Here is a 14664-nt window from a genome sequence, read left to right on the forward strand (position 1 = left end):
TAGTATTAGTTTTCTATTTAAAACAAAATGTCATTCTATTCTACATTAATGCACTTTATCATGATTAACTAACGAATAATTAAGGCTAAAACACAAACTAATTAATTATACTTAGATGATAGCTTCTCAAAGTTAAAACCTAAAATGAATGAGTAATAATTTACACATTTAATGTGATAATAATAACACAGATATAAGTTTTGAGATTGTCTAACAAAAAGAGATTTAAAGCATTGAAAAAAAAAACATTTACTTATATATGAAAAGGACTTGTTAGAGATATAATTAAATAAAAAATATCCATTACTAATATATTAAAGTTTAGTTGAGATGGATGACAACTTAATAAGAGATTATCTTTTTTTTTTCTCCTTATACATTGATACACGTCTTAACTTGATCTTATGTAATAACTAAATATTCCGACGTTGATGCCACACATTATATTTAATCACCTCAACTCATTTCCGCTTGTGTTTAATAGGATATTCGTAAGTTTTAACTTTTGCCTATAACGCCATTTAAACAGGTTTAATGTCTTAAAATATCGTGAATGTCTGCTTATGAACAAAAATTAGAATTTTTTGAAGCTGAGACTAATTTTTTTTAAGGGATAATGCACAAGTACCCCCTCAACCTATGTCCGATATCTCAGAGACACACTTATACTATACTAAGGTCCTATTACCCCCTGAACTTATTTTATTAATAATTTTCTACCCCTTTCGGCCTACATGACACTATCTCGTGGGTCCAACGCTGGTTGACTTTTTTAATTCAAGCTAGTGCCACGTATGCGCAAAAGGGGTAGAAAATTACTTATAAAATAAGTTCAGGAGTAATAGGACCTTGGTATAGTATAAGTGTGTCTCTGAGATTTCGGACATAGGTTGAGAAGGTAGTTGTACATTTTCCCTTTTTTTAATATTTTTCTAAACGGAGCTAAAAAAAATACCTTTTGTAGGAATCATTTTTGTAAAACTTTGTTTTACGAGTATAAAAAAATATCAAAACCAATTCATTTTTTTAAAACAATTATTTATTAACTCAGTCTATTTTAACTCGTTCGTTTTAAAACTTATGTTAAGGAGGGGAAGTTTCTGTTAAAAGAGGCGCGTCTTTTCAAAGTCTTCATAGCTGATTTTCAACTGTTTTTTTTTTTTTTAAGTCTTTTCTTTAGAAAAAAAATGCACAAAAATAATCATTTTTTTCACTTGTTTTTTCTAGTTGACTTCTCTCACAAATTAATTAATATAATTGATCTTTTCATCATCATTTTGATTCATTCATCAAAAAAAAAATTACCTTTTTTTTTGTTCCTTCATTTCCTTCTCTGTTTCTACAACTTAGACAACAGCTGATCAGTTTGTCTCGACGAATCTCTCTTCGTCGAGTCTAAATTCGACAAATTCTGAGCGCTCATTGCTCAGAGGATTGAACTTTGTGAGTGTTCCTTTCTTTTTTCTTCCTTATATATGCAAATTATCTCTTAGTTTATGAGTTACGTTGAGGGTCTGCCAGAAATAGTTTCTCTACTTTCGTTAGTTAAGGCTTGATTAATTCTATCGTGGGATTACACTGAGTATGTTGTTTTAGTGCAGAACCGTTATTCAATATTAGTTACAAAAAGATATACTTGAAATTTTGCGAAGGAGTAAATGAACATAAGAGAAAACTATGTTTCCCGTGTCTTTAATTAGAGATCTCGGTTTTGGAACTTTAGGAAATAAAGTCCTTTGAATGAAAGAGAGAACACTTGAATATATAAAACTTGTCGATATTTAAAAATTAATAAATTATATTACTGTTGGGTCTCACTCAACCTCAAATCAGCTCAAGCCCATATAAACAGGTCTAGCTCAATGTAGCCTGGGCTCAAACTGGAGTGTGGATCAGGTGCCCGGACATGAATGAATACGACTTTGTTACTATGTAAAAATATGACATCTGAGCTTAACTCAATCTCAAAAGCTAGTTCAAGAGGAGATGATTGCCCAAATCCATATAAACACGTCACTAGTCTATTCCCCAACCAATGTGCCTCGGTCAAAGAATGAACACACACCAAACTGGGTTGGGCCCGTTATAAGGCTTGAACAATCTCCTCCCTAGCTTTTGAGGTGTGAGTTAGGTCAACACAGTGGACTAGGTTGGGCTCCTCGTAAGGCTTGAACAATCCTCTTCCCTTTGAGCTAGCTTTTGGAGTGTGAGTTAAGCCCGAGGGCTAACGATAGTGGTTGTCAGTTGTGGTGGGTAGTAGCTGACAATAGTGGTTAACGATAGTGGTTGTCAGTTGATGGTGGTAGTTGGTGGTGGCTACGGATAATTGTGGTTGATAGTAATGATAGCTAATAATGGTAGTGATTGATACGGTGATTGACGATATATGGTAGTGATTGGTGTCTATTTTTGTCAGTTTAATGTTACATCAATTAGTCCTCTCACATTGTTTTTTCTGTTATACAGTTCATTTGGCAAAATGGAGATACCAGCCCCTTCAATTTTATGTACTCTCTTTGTTATTGTGTTGATCCTACTTCTACCAGATACATCAGTGTGTGAACCAAGATCGCAGACCGTCCAGATCACATGTAATACTCAACTCGAGCATAATACGACAGTTTTTGTTCCAAATTTTGTAGCAGTTATGGAAACTATAAGCCAACAAATGAGAACAAGAGGATATGGAGTTGCAGTTTCTGGCACTGGACCAGACACTAACTTTGGACTTGCCCAATGCTATGGTGATCTCTCTTTACTCGACTGCATCTTATGCTATGCTGAAGCGCGAACAGTTTTGCCTCAGTGCTTCCCTTATAACGGAGGGCGAATTTATCTTGATGGATGCTTTATGCGAGCGGAGAATTACACGTTCTATGATCAGTATTTAGGTCCAGAGGACAGACATGTATGTGAAAACAGGACGACAAAGGGTACATTCTTCCAACAGAACGCTAGGCGAGCCATTCAGCAAGCCGTTGTAAATGCACCGACTAATAATGGTACTGCACGTGCTCAAGTGTCGGTACCTGGTCCTTCTAACGAGACAGCTTATGTTCTCGCTGATTGTTGGAAGACGCTGAGCACGAATTCCTGTGCAGCGTGTTTGCAAAATGCATCTGCATCCATGTTGGGATGCTTGCCTTGGTCAGAAGGTAGAGCTTTGTACACCGGATGCTTCATGAGGTATTCCGATACTAATTTTCTCAATGCTATTTCCGTCAGTGAAGGCTCGTCATCAGGAGGTATTAATCTTTGCTCTTTTCTCGTCCTGGTTTGCCAGTTGTTTATTCACTGAACGCGTTATTTAGCTGATAAATGGTCTTTTTTTCTTTCGAATGACGATATTGTAGGAAACGCTGTTGTCATTGTAATCGTTGTTGTTAGCTCCGTGGTCGTTTTAGGAGTAGGTGCTGTCATTGGTACTTATGTCTGGAAGAACAAACAAATCCAGAAGAAGAGAAAAGGTAAATCCTTTTGTGTCACATATTGGTGATAAAAGTCATTAGGATATCAATGATGAACATGTATTGTATCTTTATGATAATATTTACGCAAGAATATAGCGCGCGATCATTTTCAGACAACAGTACTGAAAGGAATTTTCAACAACTAACTCGAGGCATTATGGTCTACTCGTGCTTTTCCGGGGGAAATTTGAACTTTGTAGGTGCAAATGACGCGGAGAAACTAGTGAATATCCTTCATGACAACAGCTTGAACTTCAAGTATTCTACTCTTGACAAAGCCACGGGGTCATTTGATGAGGCCAATAAGCTCGGGCAAGGTGGATTTGGCACCGTTTATAAGGTACGAAATGGTTGAGAAGTTGTAATGCAATACTAGAAGTGCTCATGTTAAACAAAGTCCGAGGCGCGGTTTATTGCAGGGTATTTTGGCAGATGGCAGAGAAATTGCTGTCAAAAGGCTGTTCTTCAACAACAAACACAGAGTTGCAGATTTTTATAACGAGGTTAACATAATCAGTAGCGTCGAGCACAAGAATTTGGTAAGGTTATTGGGATGCAGCTGCTCAGGACCGGAAAGTCTTCTTGTATACGAGTTCCTCCCTAACCAGAGTCTTGATCGCTTCATATTTGGTAAGTAACCGGACTTTGCAACAACACTAGCACTCCTCGGTCTTAAAAAAGTTGGGATCGGCTATATGAATCTTCATGATTCCAATTAAGATAAACTCATTTCATCATAACTTCAAATTGACAGATTCTATCAAAGGTAAAGCTCTAAACTGGGAGAAAAGATTTGATATAATCATAGGGACCGCGGAAGGTTTGGTATACCTCCACGAAAACACAAAGACTCGAATAATTCACAGAGACATAAAAGCAAGCAACATCCTGTTAGACGCGAGGTTCCGTGCAAAGATTGCTGATTTTGGGTTGGCAAGGTCATTCCAAGAAGACAAGAGTCACATAAGCACTGCCATTGCTGGCACATTGTTAGTATTTCTTCGTCTCGTCTTCTACTTTTGTCGCGTAAAAGTACATAAAAACTAATTTGGTACAATATGTGCAGAGGATATATGGCTCCCGAGTACATAGCACACGGCCAACTAACAGAAAAAGCAGATGTTTACAGCTTTGGAATTCTTCTACTCGAAATCGTTACTGGAAGGCAAAACAACAGGAGCAAACACGTCGAATACACAGACAGCTTAGTTTCCATTGTAAGTCACACTTTTTTCTTGAACAATTTTTTTCAATCTTGAAGGACTTAATGCATATTGGTCTTCGATGATATTAACAGGCGTGGGAGCACTTTCAACGTGGGATAGTGGAGAAGCTGTTTGATCCGAATCTCATGTTGAATAACAACCATACAATCAATGTGAAAAGTGAGGTCGCGAGAGTGTTACATGTCGGACTTTTGTGCACTCAAGAGATGCCAACGTTACGTCCATTCATGTCTAAGGCATTAAAAATGCTCGTGAAGAAAGACGAAGAGTTGGCTCCTCCTTCTAATCCGCCATTCGTGGATGAGAAAACCATGGAACTTCATGACCCTTGGGAGAAGAACTTGCTCAAACAACGCGATTCTGCTTCGATTGCCAACATATCTCACAGTTCCTTTTACCCCAGATAATGATATCTCAGTGCTCCTGAACTGAAAGTGATGTAAAGATTATAGTTATCTCAAGCATATCCTTTCGCCTCATGTTCTTGAAGGAGACTTCATCGTGATCGATCGAGCTGTTAGCTACAACAACAATGACAACTATGTTTCGATCTCAAACAAGTTGAGTTCGGCTATATGAATTGTCAGTATTCCATTTAAGCTCAACTCATGATCAAGCAGTTTGTTGTAAGTTCAAAACTTCATATTACATTCTTCAATTTTTTCCATGTATTATTTGTCAATTTGGAAAATATATATTTAGGAAAACAAGTTCCTTAAAAATGAGGAAAAATGACTTTTCTAATGGAATTTGAGAAAAACGAGTTCCGCAAGTGACATCCCAATTACATTGCCTTCCATATGTCTCTTTTTTTTTTTGGTTGTTTTTATTGCTTCCACTTCTTTGTTGCCTAAGTGGAAAGGCAGATGTAAGCGGAATATTATGCTATTTATACATTTTTTATTTTTTCTATGTATATATAATAGCTGATGAACACTCTTTGATTTGTTCGTGTATTTACTTTTTCATATTTTGAACTGCTTAATAAGTGCGATATCTCCATCCCTAATCATTTTATCAAAACATATACTCCCTCCGTTCACTTTTAATGTTATGATTTCTCTTTTTAGAGTCAAACTATAAGAATTTTAAGCAACATTTTAAGATATATTTTTCATTATATTGATATGCAAAAAATTACAATTTATAATACTTTTCATATACTTTTTGGAATATCTAAATATTTACTTTAAAATATCGAACTAATGTAATCTAATTTAACTTTGAAAATTAGTCAAATTGACTTTCAAAAAACGCAACATAACAAATAAAATTAAACGGAGAAATGTCTTTTTATTCTCCCCCTCTTTATTATTTTGGTTAGGGCAGTAAGTAAAGTAGTTACAAAAGCAGCCCCGTAAATATTTATTAAAGTTTTTCATAGAAGTACTGTTTTAAGTCTTCCATTTGAAAAATCAAACAACAATGTCTTTCCTTTTGTTGACTTCTCTCAAAAGAAAAAGAGAAAAGGGTCTGATATACCCTTCAATTTTATCATTTGGAGCTGATATATCTCTCGTTATGAAAGTGACTCATATATGTCCTTACCGTTATACAAACGGCTCACATATACCCCTGCCGTTACAAAATGACTCACATATACCCTTCATTAATTTAGCGGAAGTTAAAAAAAAATTAAGTTTATATTTATTACTTTTATTTTTTAAAAAAAATTATTTAGGGGTATATATGATTCTTCTATCAAAGTTCAAGGTATATTTTATTTTTTTTTCATACATAAATTATTTTTTAATTCTTTTATTATAATTATTTGAGTTTCTTATTCTTATTTTTTTCTTTCATTCCTTAGTTTAAAGAAAAAAATTTAAACTATTTTTTTTGTCTATATTGTAATTTGGTTTTTGTATTCGAAGAAAAAATTTGGTCATTTACAAGAACATTAGTGAAACATAAATAAATTTGATTATCAAAATAATAATTTTAAATTAGTCATTGAAAAAAAAAATATTTGACGAGGATTAAATTTATTTATAAGGGATTATTTTTTTAGAAAAAAATAAAAAGTTAGATTAAAATTATTTTTTCATTTCCGTTAGAGGAAAAAGGGTATATGTGAGTCATTTGTTTATAAGTAGAGGTATATATGAGTCACTTTCATAACAAGGGGTATATCAGCTCTAAATGACAAAGTTGAGAGGTATATGAGACTCTTTTCCCAAAAAATAATAATTATGCCCTCCTTTTTAATTTATTCGTCTAATTTTAACATGATATAAAATTATTAATATTTTAAAAAATATTATAATCTTAAATGAAATTTATATAAAATATGTCAAAATATTATTTAATTTTATAACCTTAAACATGTCATACTAAAAGTTAAAAATAAAGAGTTTGCGGACAAAGATGGAAAGTAAAACAAACAAATTAAAACAGAAAGATTAACAAAATGATGAGAGGTGCTGCGAAGCGATAAATATTCTTTCATCTTTAACTAAAAATTAATATTCGAGCCTTATTGAGTACCCCCATTTGTTTCATTTTAGTTGTCATAATTTCTTTTTTTGAGAGTCAAACGATATGAACTTTGATTAACATTTTAACATGTATTTTTTTTTAATCATATTGATATGAAAAAAAATTATAACTTATAATACTTTTCATAATGTGATTAAATATCTCGTGTTTTATTTAAAATTTTAAATTAATGTAATCTAATTTAGTTTTATAAGTTAGTCAAATCGACTCTTGCAAAGTACAACATGACTATTAAAAAGAGACGAAATAAGTATAAAATAAACGTTTTGCCCCAATATAAAATTTTTCTAACACGAATTCATATTTAGTCTGACTTCAATAGAGATACAGTCATACTTCGACACCAGATTGGGAAACCAAAAATAGTATAAAAGGACTTCTCTAACAAAACAAATTTTCTTTCTTTGCTTTCATTTTCTTCACTCTGTTTCTTCATCACTCTTTTTCTACAACTTTGACAACAACTGATCAATTTCCACCGGCGATCTATTGGTTTCGACTCGAAAATCCGGTGAATTCAGACTCTTTAATGATCACACAGAGTTTTGTGAGTTTCTGTTTTTTTTCTTCTTCTGTTTTCACTAATGATTTAAGTTGTTTGATCAAATTTCTATAATTAGCTTATATTGAATAACTCGTGTTAAGTACAGAGTAGCTGTAGATTATGATCGAAATCTCATAGAAACACCTTTAACTCTAAAATAATGTCCTATTACCCCGAACACTTTTGTTTCGTAATTTTATACACCTTTTTTGACATATGTGACACACTTCGTGACTCCACGTAGTTGAGGCGCGTAGGAGATGTTTGGATGTCATGTAAGCTAAAAAGGTCTAAAAAATTACAAAGGGTAACAGGACCTTAGTTTAGGTGTCTGTGAAATTTCGGTCATAGTTAGGAGGCTACTTGTGCCTTATCCCTATTACTACCTTGAAATTTTGGGTCTTTATATTTTCTAGGGACAAGTACGGAGTACTTCTAGATTATGAACGAAATCTCACAGACACATCTTTAACTCTAAACTAATGTCCTATTATCCCGAACTCATTTGTTTTGCAACTTTATACAACTTTTTGACATATGTAGCACACTCCGTAACCCCACGTAGTTAAGGCGCGTGGAGATGTTTGGATGTCACGTAAGCCAAAAAGGTGTACATTAAAAAAAATGAGTTCAGGGTAATAAGACCTTATTTTAGGTGTCTGTGAAATTTCGGTGGTAGTTAGAAGGGTAATTGTGCCTTATCCCTATTTCCTACCTTGAAATTTTGGTAAGGAGTATATAAGCAAAAGAGAACCATCAGCCGTTGTGATGGACGGTAAGTACTCCCTACATTAACAGATGTAACGGTACCCCAAAACTCATTTCTTTTGTAATTCTGTACACCTTTATAGCCTACGTGACCTCCAAACATCTCTCACACATCTCTATTAAGTGGAGTCATGAACTGTGTCACGTAAGTCGTATAATGACTAAAATATGAAGAATTAGGACTCAGACATTCATTAAATGCAAACAAACGCGACCTATGTTGATTTTTCTTACCTCGTTTTCTATGTTGTACAGCTCATCTAGCAAAATGGAAGGAGCAACTACTTTAGTGTTATGTGGTCACTTTATTATCACATGTCAAAGATCACAATTTTTTTTTTGTTTTCTTGTTAATTTTTATTTTAAATCAAACTTTTGTTACAGTAGAGAAAGACCCTTGTTGATTTGTGTTTATTTTGAAAATATCCAACAATTTTTCCTTTTGGTTCACAACTTCACAATTCAGACACAAAAAAAAAAATTATAATATTATAAATTGTAAATTCAAACTCTTTTGTAGAAAATATTTTTTTCCCTCAATATAATTTTTTTTAGCGTGTTTAAATTTAGTCCGCTCCAATATAGATATCAGACCGAATTGTTTTCTTTCCGCAATATAATTTTTTTCAACATGGTTCAAATTTAAGATATTTCAATCTAAATATCGAACGCCAATTTAGAAAATCGACAAAAGTTGGGAAAATAGAAAAGACTTTCCTCACAAAACAACCCATTAATCAAATATGAAATTGCCCTTCATTTTTTTCATCTTTTCTCTCTGTTTCTACAACTTTGACTGCAGCTGATCAGTTTTCACCGGCGATATCTCTCTTTTCCGGCACAAAATCCGGCGAGTTCAGAGCTCGGAAAAACTTTGTGAGTGTTCTTTTCTTCTTTCTATTTTCATTGAGATTCGATGATTGAGGTATCGAGTTCGAGCCTAAGTTCTTAGTGAGCTCTTTTATCTGAGCTGAATTTGGGATTTGATCCAGAAGTATCCTTATTGTTACTCTCTCCGTTCATTTTTATTTGTCTAAGTTGTGTTTTTCAAAAGTCAATTTGATTAGTTTTTTAAAGTAAAACTACGTTACATTATTCGATATTTTCTTTTTAAAAAATAGATATTCAAAAGTTATACGAAAAGTACTATAAATTACAATTTTTTTGCATATCAATATGATGAAAATATACATCATTAAATATTGGAAAAATGCATAAGTACCCTAACCTATGCTCGAAATCTCAGAGACACAATCATACTATGCTAGGGTCTTATTGCACTCCTGAACTTATTTTATAGATAATTTTCTACTCCTTTTCGACCTACGTGGCACTATCTTCTGAGCCCGGCGCGTGCTGACAATTTTTTCAAATGGCATGATTGATAGTGTCATGTAGGACGAAAAGAATTAGATAGTTATTTATAAAAGTATAAGTGTAGTATAAGTGTGTATCTGAAATGTCAGACACAGGTTGAGAGGATACTTATGTATTTTTACATAAATATACCCTTTAACTTGGCTTCAAATCACAATTATACTCTTCAACTTTGGATGTGCACAAGTAGATACTTAAACTTGCATAAACTTGAACAAATAAACACACATGTCCTACATGACATCCTACATGTTTTTTTATCCTACGTGAGTGAGAGTGGCGAATGAGATTCAGGGGAGAGAGTTGAATGACAAACTGTTTGTTACGAATTAGAATTAAATGAAACTGTGGTTATAATATTTATTTTGAATTAATAGTTTTGTATTTCATACAATTTTCTTTTTAAAGAACTTTATTCTTATTCTTATTCTTCTTTTAAAATCACTTTAACTTATAAATAAGTAGGAAATAATATTTTTCTTTTCTTAATCTCATTTTAACAATTAAAATAGAATAACTACATGTATTATTTTAATTAATAATATGGGTCATATATATAAGATCGTAATAATTGGTTCATTTATTTTTATAAGCTAACGATAAAAAATAAAGAAATAAATTATTTCTTATTTTTTTACAAATTGAAGTAGAATATACATTTTCCTATTAAAACGAACATTTTCTGGAGTAGTTTTTAAGTTAAAAAATAAAAAGTTAAATTAAAATTTCTTTTAAAGAAAAAATAGAGGGAAACCTACTATTAGTTTTTAACCTTCTTAAAGTCATTTTAATCTTACTTTAAGGTATTTTTAACCTTGTCAAAAGCTTCCAAAAGCTAAAAGTTACTTAAAAGTAGGTTTGACCAACTTTTAATTCAATCCAAACAGGCTCTTACTTACTTTATTTCATATTTTATATGTTTTAATTTTTATTGAGCATAAAATTTAATAATGCAAGATTGTTTCTTACAAAATATAGTAATCATAAATTAGAGATTTGTATCCAAAGACTGATAGTTACTTAATTAATTTCAGAGATCCTTACCAACTTGGGTTGTGGTGCACTGCAGTGGCGGATCCACCTTGTACTAAGGGGGTTCATCCGAACCCTGTTCCGCGAAAAATTATATTATTAATACATGGTTGAAATATTTTTTTATGTATATATAGTAGATGTCGAATCCTCTTCGGCTACTATGTGTGTCTATTTCTACGGTTTTTGAACCCCTTATTGAAAATTCTGGCTCCGCCACTGGTGCACTGGTGGGAGTGCTTCACCCTTAAATACGTGGTCTCGGGTTCGAGCCAAAAAAATTACGGGTGTCGACCGAAAGTAGTGGTTAACAGTGTCAGTTTAGTCATTTGATCAATTAGTCCTCTCACATTATTTTCTCTGTTGTACAGTTCATTTGGCAAGATGGAGATACCAGCCCCTTCAATTTTATGTAACCTCTTTGCTATTGTGTTGATCCTACATTTACTAGATACATCAGTGTGTGAACCAAGATCGCAGACCGCCACGATCTTATGTAACACTCAACTCCTGCATAATTGGACAATTTATGTCCGAAACTTTGTTGCAGCTATGGAAACTGTAAGCCAACAAATGAGAAATGGAGGATATGGAGTTGCAGTTTCTGTCACTGAACCAGATACTAGCTATGCACTTGCCCAATGCTATGGTGATCTTTCTTTACCCGACTGTGCCTTATGCTATGCTGAAGTGCGAACAATTTTGCCCCAGTGCTTCCCTCATAACGGAGGGCGAATTTATCTTGATGGATGCTTTGTGCGAGTGGAGACTTACACGTTCTATGACCAGTATTTAGGCCCAGAGGATATGCATGTATGTGGAAACAGGACGATAAAGGGTACATTGTTCCAACAGAACGCTAGGCGAGCCATTCAGCAAGCAGTTGTAAATGCACCGACTAATAATGGCTATGCACGTGCTCAAGTGTCAGGGCCAGGTCCTTCTAATGCGACAGCTTATGTTCTCACTGATTGCTGGAAGACGCTGAGCGCAAACTCCTGTGCAGCGTGTTTGCGAAATGCATCTGAATCCATGTTGGGATGCTTACCTTGGTCAGAAGGTAGAGCTCTTTACACCGGATGCTTCATGAGATATTCTGATACAAATTTTCTAAATGCTACTTCTACCAGTAGTGGCTCGTCATCAAGGGGTACTTCTTTTCGTCCTGGTTTGCTTGTTATTTATCGACTGAACATTTAATTTTGCTGATAAATGGTCTTTTTTAAATAAAAACAAAAACTTTCAGATCACCACATTGCAGGAAAAGTTGTAGTCATTGTTGTTCTTAGCTCCGTTGTCGTTTTGGGAGTAGCTGTTTTTATTGGTTTTGGTGTCTGGAAGAACAAACAAATCCAGAAGAAGAGAAAAGGTAAAATCTTGTATCTTGTGATTTACCCACAACTATACCGAAGACAACATTCAGCGTTATGGCCTACTCATGCTTTTCCGAGGAAATTTGAACTTATTAGGTGCAGCTGATGTTGAGAAGTTAGTGAAGACCCTTCATAAAAACAACTTGAACTTCAAGTATTCGACACTTGAAAAATCCACGAGGTCATTTGAGGAGGCCAACAAGCTCGGGCAAGGTGGATTTGGCACGGTTTATAAGGTATGTAATGGCTGAATGTGTTGCAATCAATGCAATACCAGAAAGTGTTGTCAATTAAAGGCACATTTTGTTGCAGGGTGTTTTGGCAGATGGGAAAGAGATCGCCGTCAAAAGGCTGTTCTTCAACAACAAACACAGAGCTGCAGATTTTTGTAACGAGGTTAACATAATCAGTAGCATCCAGCACAAAAATTTGACAAGGTTATTGGGCTACAGCTGCTCAGGACCGGAAAGCCTACTTGTATACGAGTTACTCCCTAACCAGAGTCTGGATCGTTTCATATTTGGTAAGTAATCGAACTTTACTACAACAACAACTACGTGCCAGTCCCAAACAAGTTGAGGGTCAGCCAGTACGAACTTTCGCTGTTCTATTTAAGCTAAACTCATGTCATCATTGCACCAACTAAAAATAAAAGTACAAATAAGTTAAACATTGACTCTATCATGTATATTGATTCTAACCTTAAAATTTGATAGACCCTATCAAAGGTAAAGCTCTAAACTGGGAGAAGAGATTTGAGATAATTATAGGGACAGCAGAAGGAATGGTATACCTACACGAGAACACAAATACACGAATAATTCACAGAGACATTAAGGCAAGCAACATCCTGTTGGACTCGAGGCTCCGTGCAAAGATTGCTGATTTTGGATTGGTCAGGTCATTCCAAGAAGACAAGAGTCACATAAGCACTGCCGTTGCTGGCACCTTGTTAGTATTTCTTCGTCTCATCTTCTAATTTTTCGCGTATAAAGTACACAACGATGCAAAAACTGATATGGTCCAATAATGGATGATTTACCGTTTTCATGCAGAGGATATATGGCTCCAGAATACTTAGCACGCGGTCAGCTAACAGAAAAGGCAGACGTTTACAGCTTTGGAGTTCTTCTACTAGAGATTGTTACTGGAAGACAAAACAACAAGAGAAATAACAATGAATATACAGTCAGCTTAGTTTCCGATGTAATTTCTGATCAATCACTTCTCTTTTGAAACATTTTTGTTCATTGATCTTAACTTTATTGGATGAAATTAACAGGTGTGGGAGCATTATAAACGCGGGATGGTGGAGGAACTCTTCGATCCAAATCTCATGTTGCATAACTATCATACTATCAATGTAAGAAATGAGGTTGCGAGAGTGTTACATGTGGGACTTTTGTGCACTCAAGAGATCCCAACGTTACGTCCATCCATGTCTAAGGCATTACAAATGTTCATCAAGAAAGATGAAGAGTTGCCTCCTCCTACTAAGCCGCCATTCGTGGAAGAGAAACCCATTGAAACTCACAACCCTCAGGAGAAGTACTCGATAAAAGAAGGCGCTTTTGCTACGATTGCCAACTTATCTCACAGTTCATTTTACCCCAGATGATGATATCCCAATGCCCTGAAACTGAAGTATAAATTATAGGCATGAAACTGAAGTATAAAGTATAGGCATGAAACTGAAGTATAAATTATAGACATGATACATGTATAGACACTTTAAATTGACCTCAACTGGCAACTAACACTCCAACATGATCTAAATATTCTTATATTGTTTGGAATCTAGTGTGGATCTTAGACACTTCTGCTTGCTAGTGATGGTGAAGATATTTTGTAATGGTTATGGTGTTGGTGTTGGTGTTGGTGTTGTTAGTGTCTACTAATGATGATGGTGCATGATAGTTGTGATAACAGAGGTGGTTGTTGTTGTGGTGGTGACTGTCATTGGTAGTGGCGTTAGTGGTTGTAATGGTGGAGTTGGTTGATATTTTTCTTGTGGCATAATACATAAATATACCCTTTAACTTAGTCTCATTTCTCATTTATGCCCTTCAATTTTGGGTGGTGCACAAGCAGAAATTTAAATCTGTACGAAATTGTATAAATAGACACACACATCATTCTACATGACAATTTGTATCCTACGTGGTGTTCTACGTGTTTTATGTCATGTAGGACACATGTGTCTACTTATTCATCTGTATATAAGTTTGAGTGTTTACTTGTGCGGAAACAAAGTTACAGGACATAAAATATAAAATGAGGTGAAGTTAAATGACACATTTATATATTATGCATTTTCTTTTTTGGTAATTATCATAATTTCATTAATCACCGAAGTGAATATTTACAAAATAGCT

At 34.3% G+C, this 14664-nt stretch overlaps 2 protein-coding genes across 3 annotated transcripts; both read left to right on the top strand.

Moving 5' to 3' along the window:
- The first annotated feature begins 1313 nt into the window (after nt 1-1313).
- LOC107011598 (cysteine-rich receptor-like protein kinase 2) lies at nt 1314-5608 on the top strand. Its single transcript, XM_015211169.2, has 8 exons — nt 1314-1443; nt 2467-3245; nt 3354-3467; nt 3671-3810; nt 3890-4100; nt 4225-4459; nt 4537-4687; nt 4768-5608. Exons 2-8 carry the CDS (start codon nt 2480-2482, stop codon nt 5101-5103), a joined length of 1953 nt encoding a protein of 650 aa, XP_015066655.1. The 5' UTR covers nt 1314-1443; nt 2467-2479; the 3' UTR covers nt 5104-5608.
- Nucleotides 5609-9132: 3524 nt separating this feature from the next.
- LOC107011585 (cysteine-rich receptor-like protein kinase 2) lies at nt 9133-14338 on the top strand. Of its 2 annotated transcripts, none has more exons than XM_027914108.1 (8): nt 9133-9383; nt 11288-12066; nt 12163-12285; nt 12386-12525; nt 12602-12812; nt 13006-13240; nt 13345-13495; nt 13572-14338. In XM_027914108.1, exons 2-8 carry the CDS (start codon nt 11301-11303, stop codon nt 13905-13907), a joined length of 1962 nt encoding a protein of 653 aa, XP_027769909.1. In that variant the 5' UTR covers nt 9133-9383; nt 11288-11300; the 3' UTR covers nt 13908-14338. The 2 variants fall into 2 exon arrangements, with proteins under 2 accessions (XP_027769909.1, XP_015066642.1); XM_015211156.2 differs by having other exon boundaries at nt 9134-9383; nt 11288-11976.
- Nucleotides 14339-14664: the final 326 nt, after the last annotated feature.

Source organism: Solanum pennellii, chromosome 1, assembly GCF_001406875.1.
Source record: "Solanum pennellii chromosome 1, SPENNV200".
Classification (NCBI taxonomy): domain Eukaryota; kingdom Viridiplantae; phylum Streptophyta; class Magnoliopsida; order Solanales; family Solanaceae; genus Solanum; species Solanum pennellii.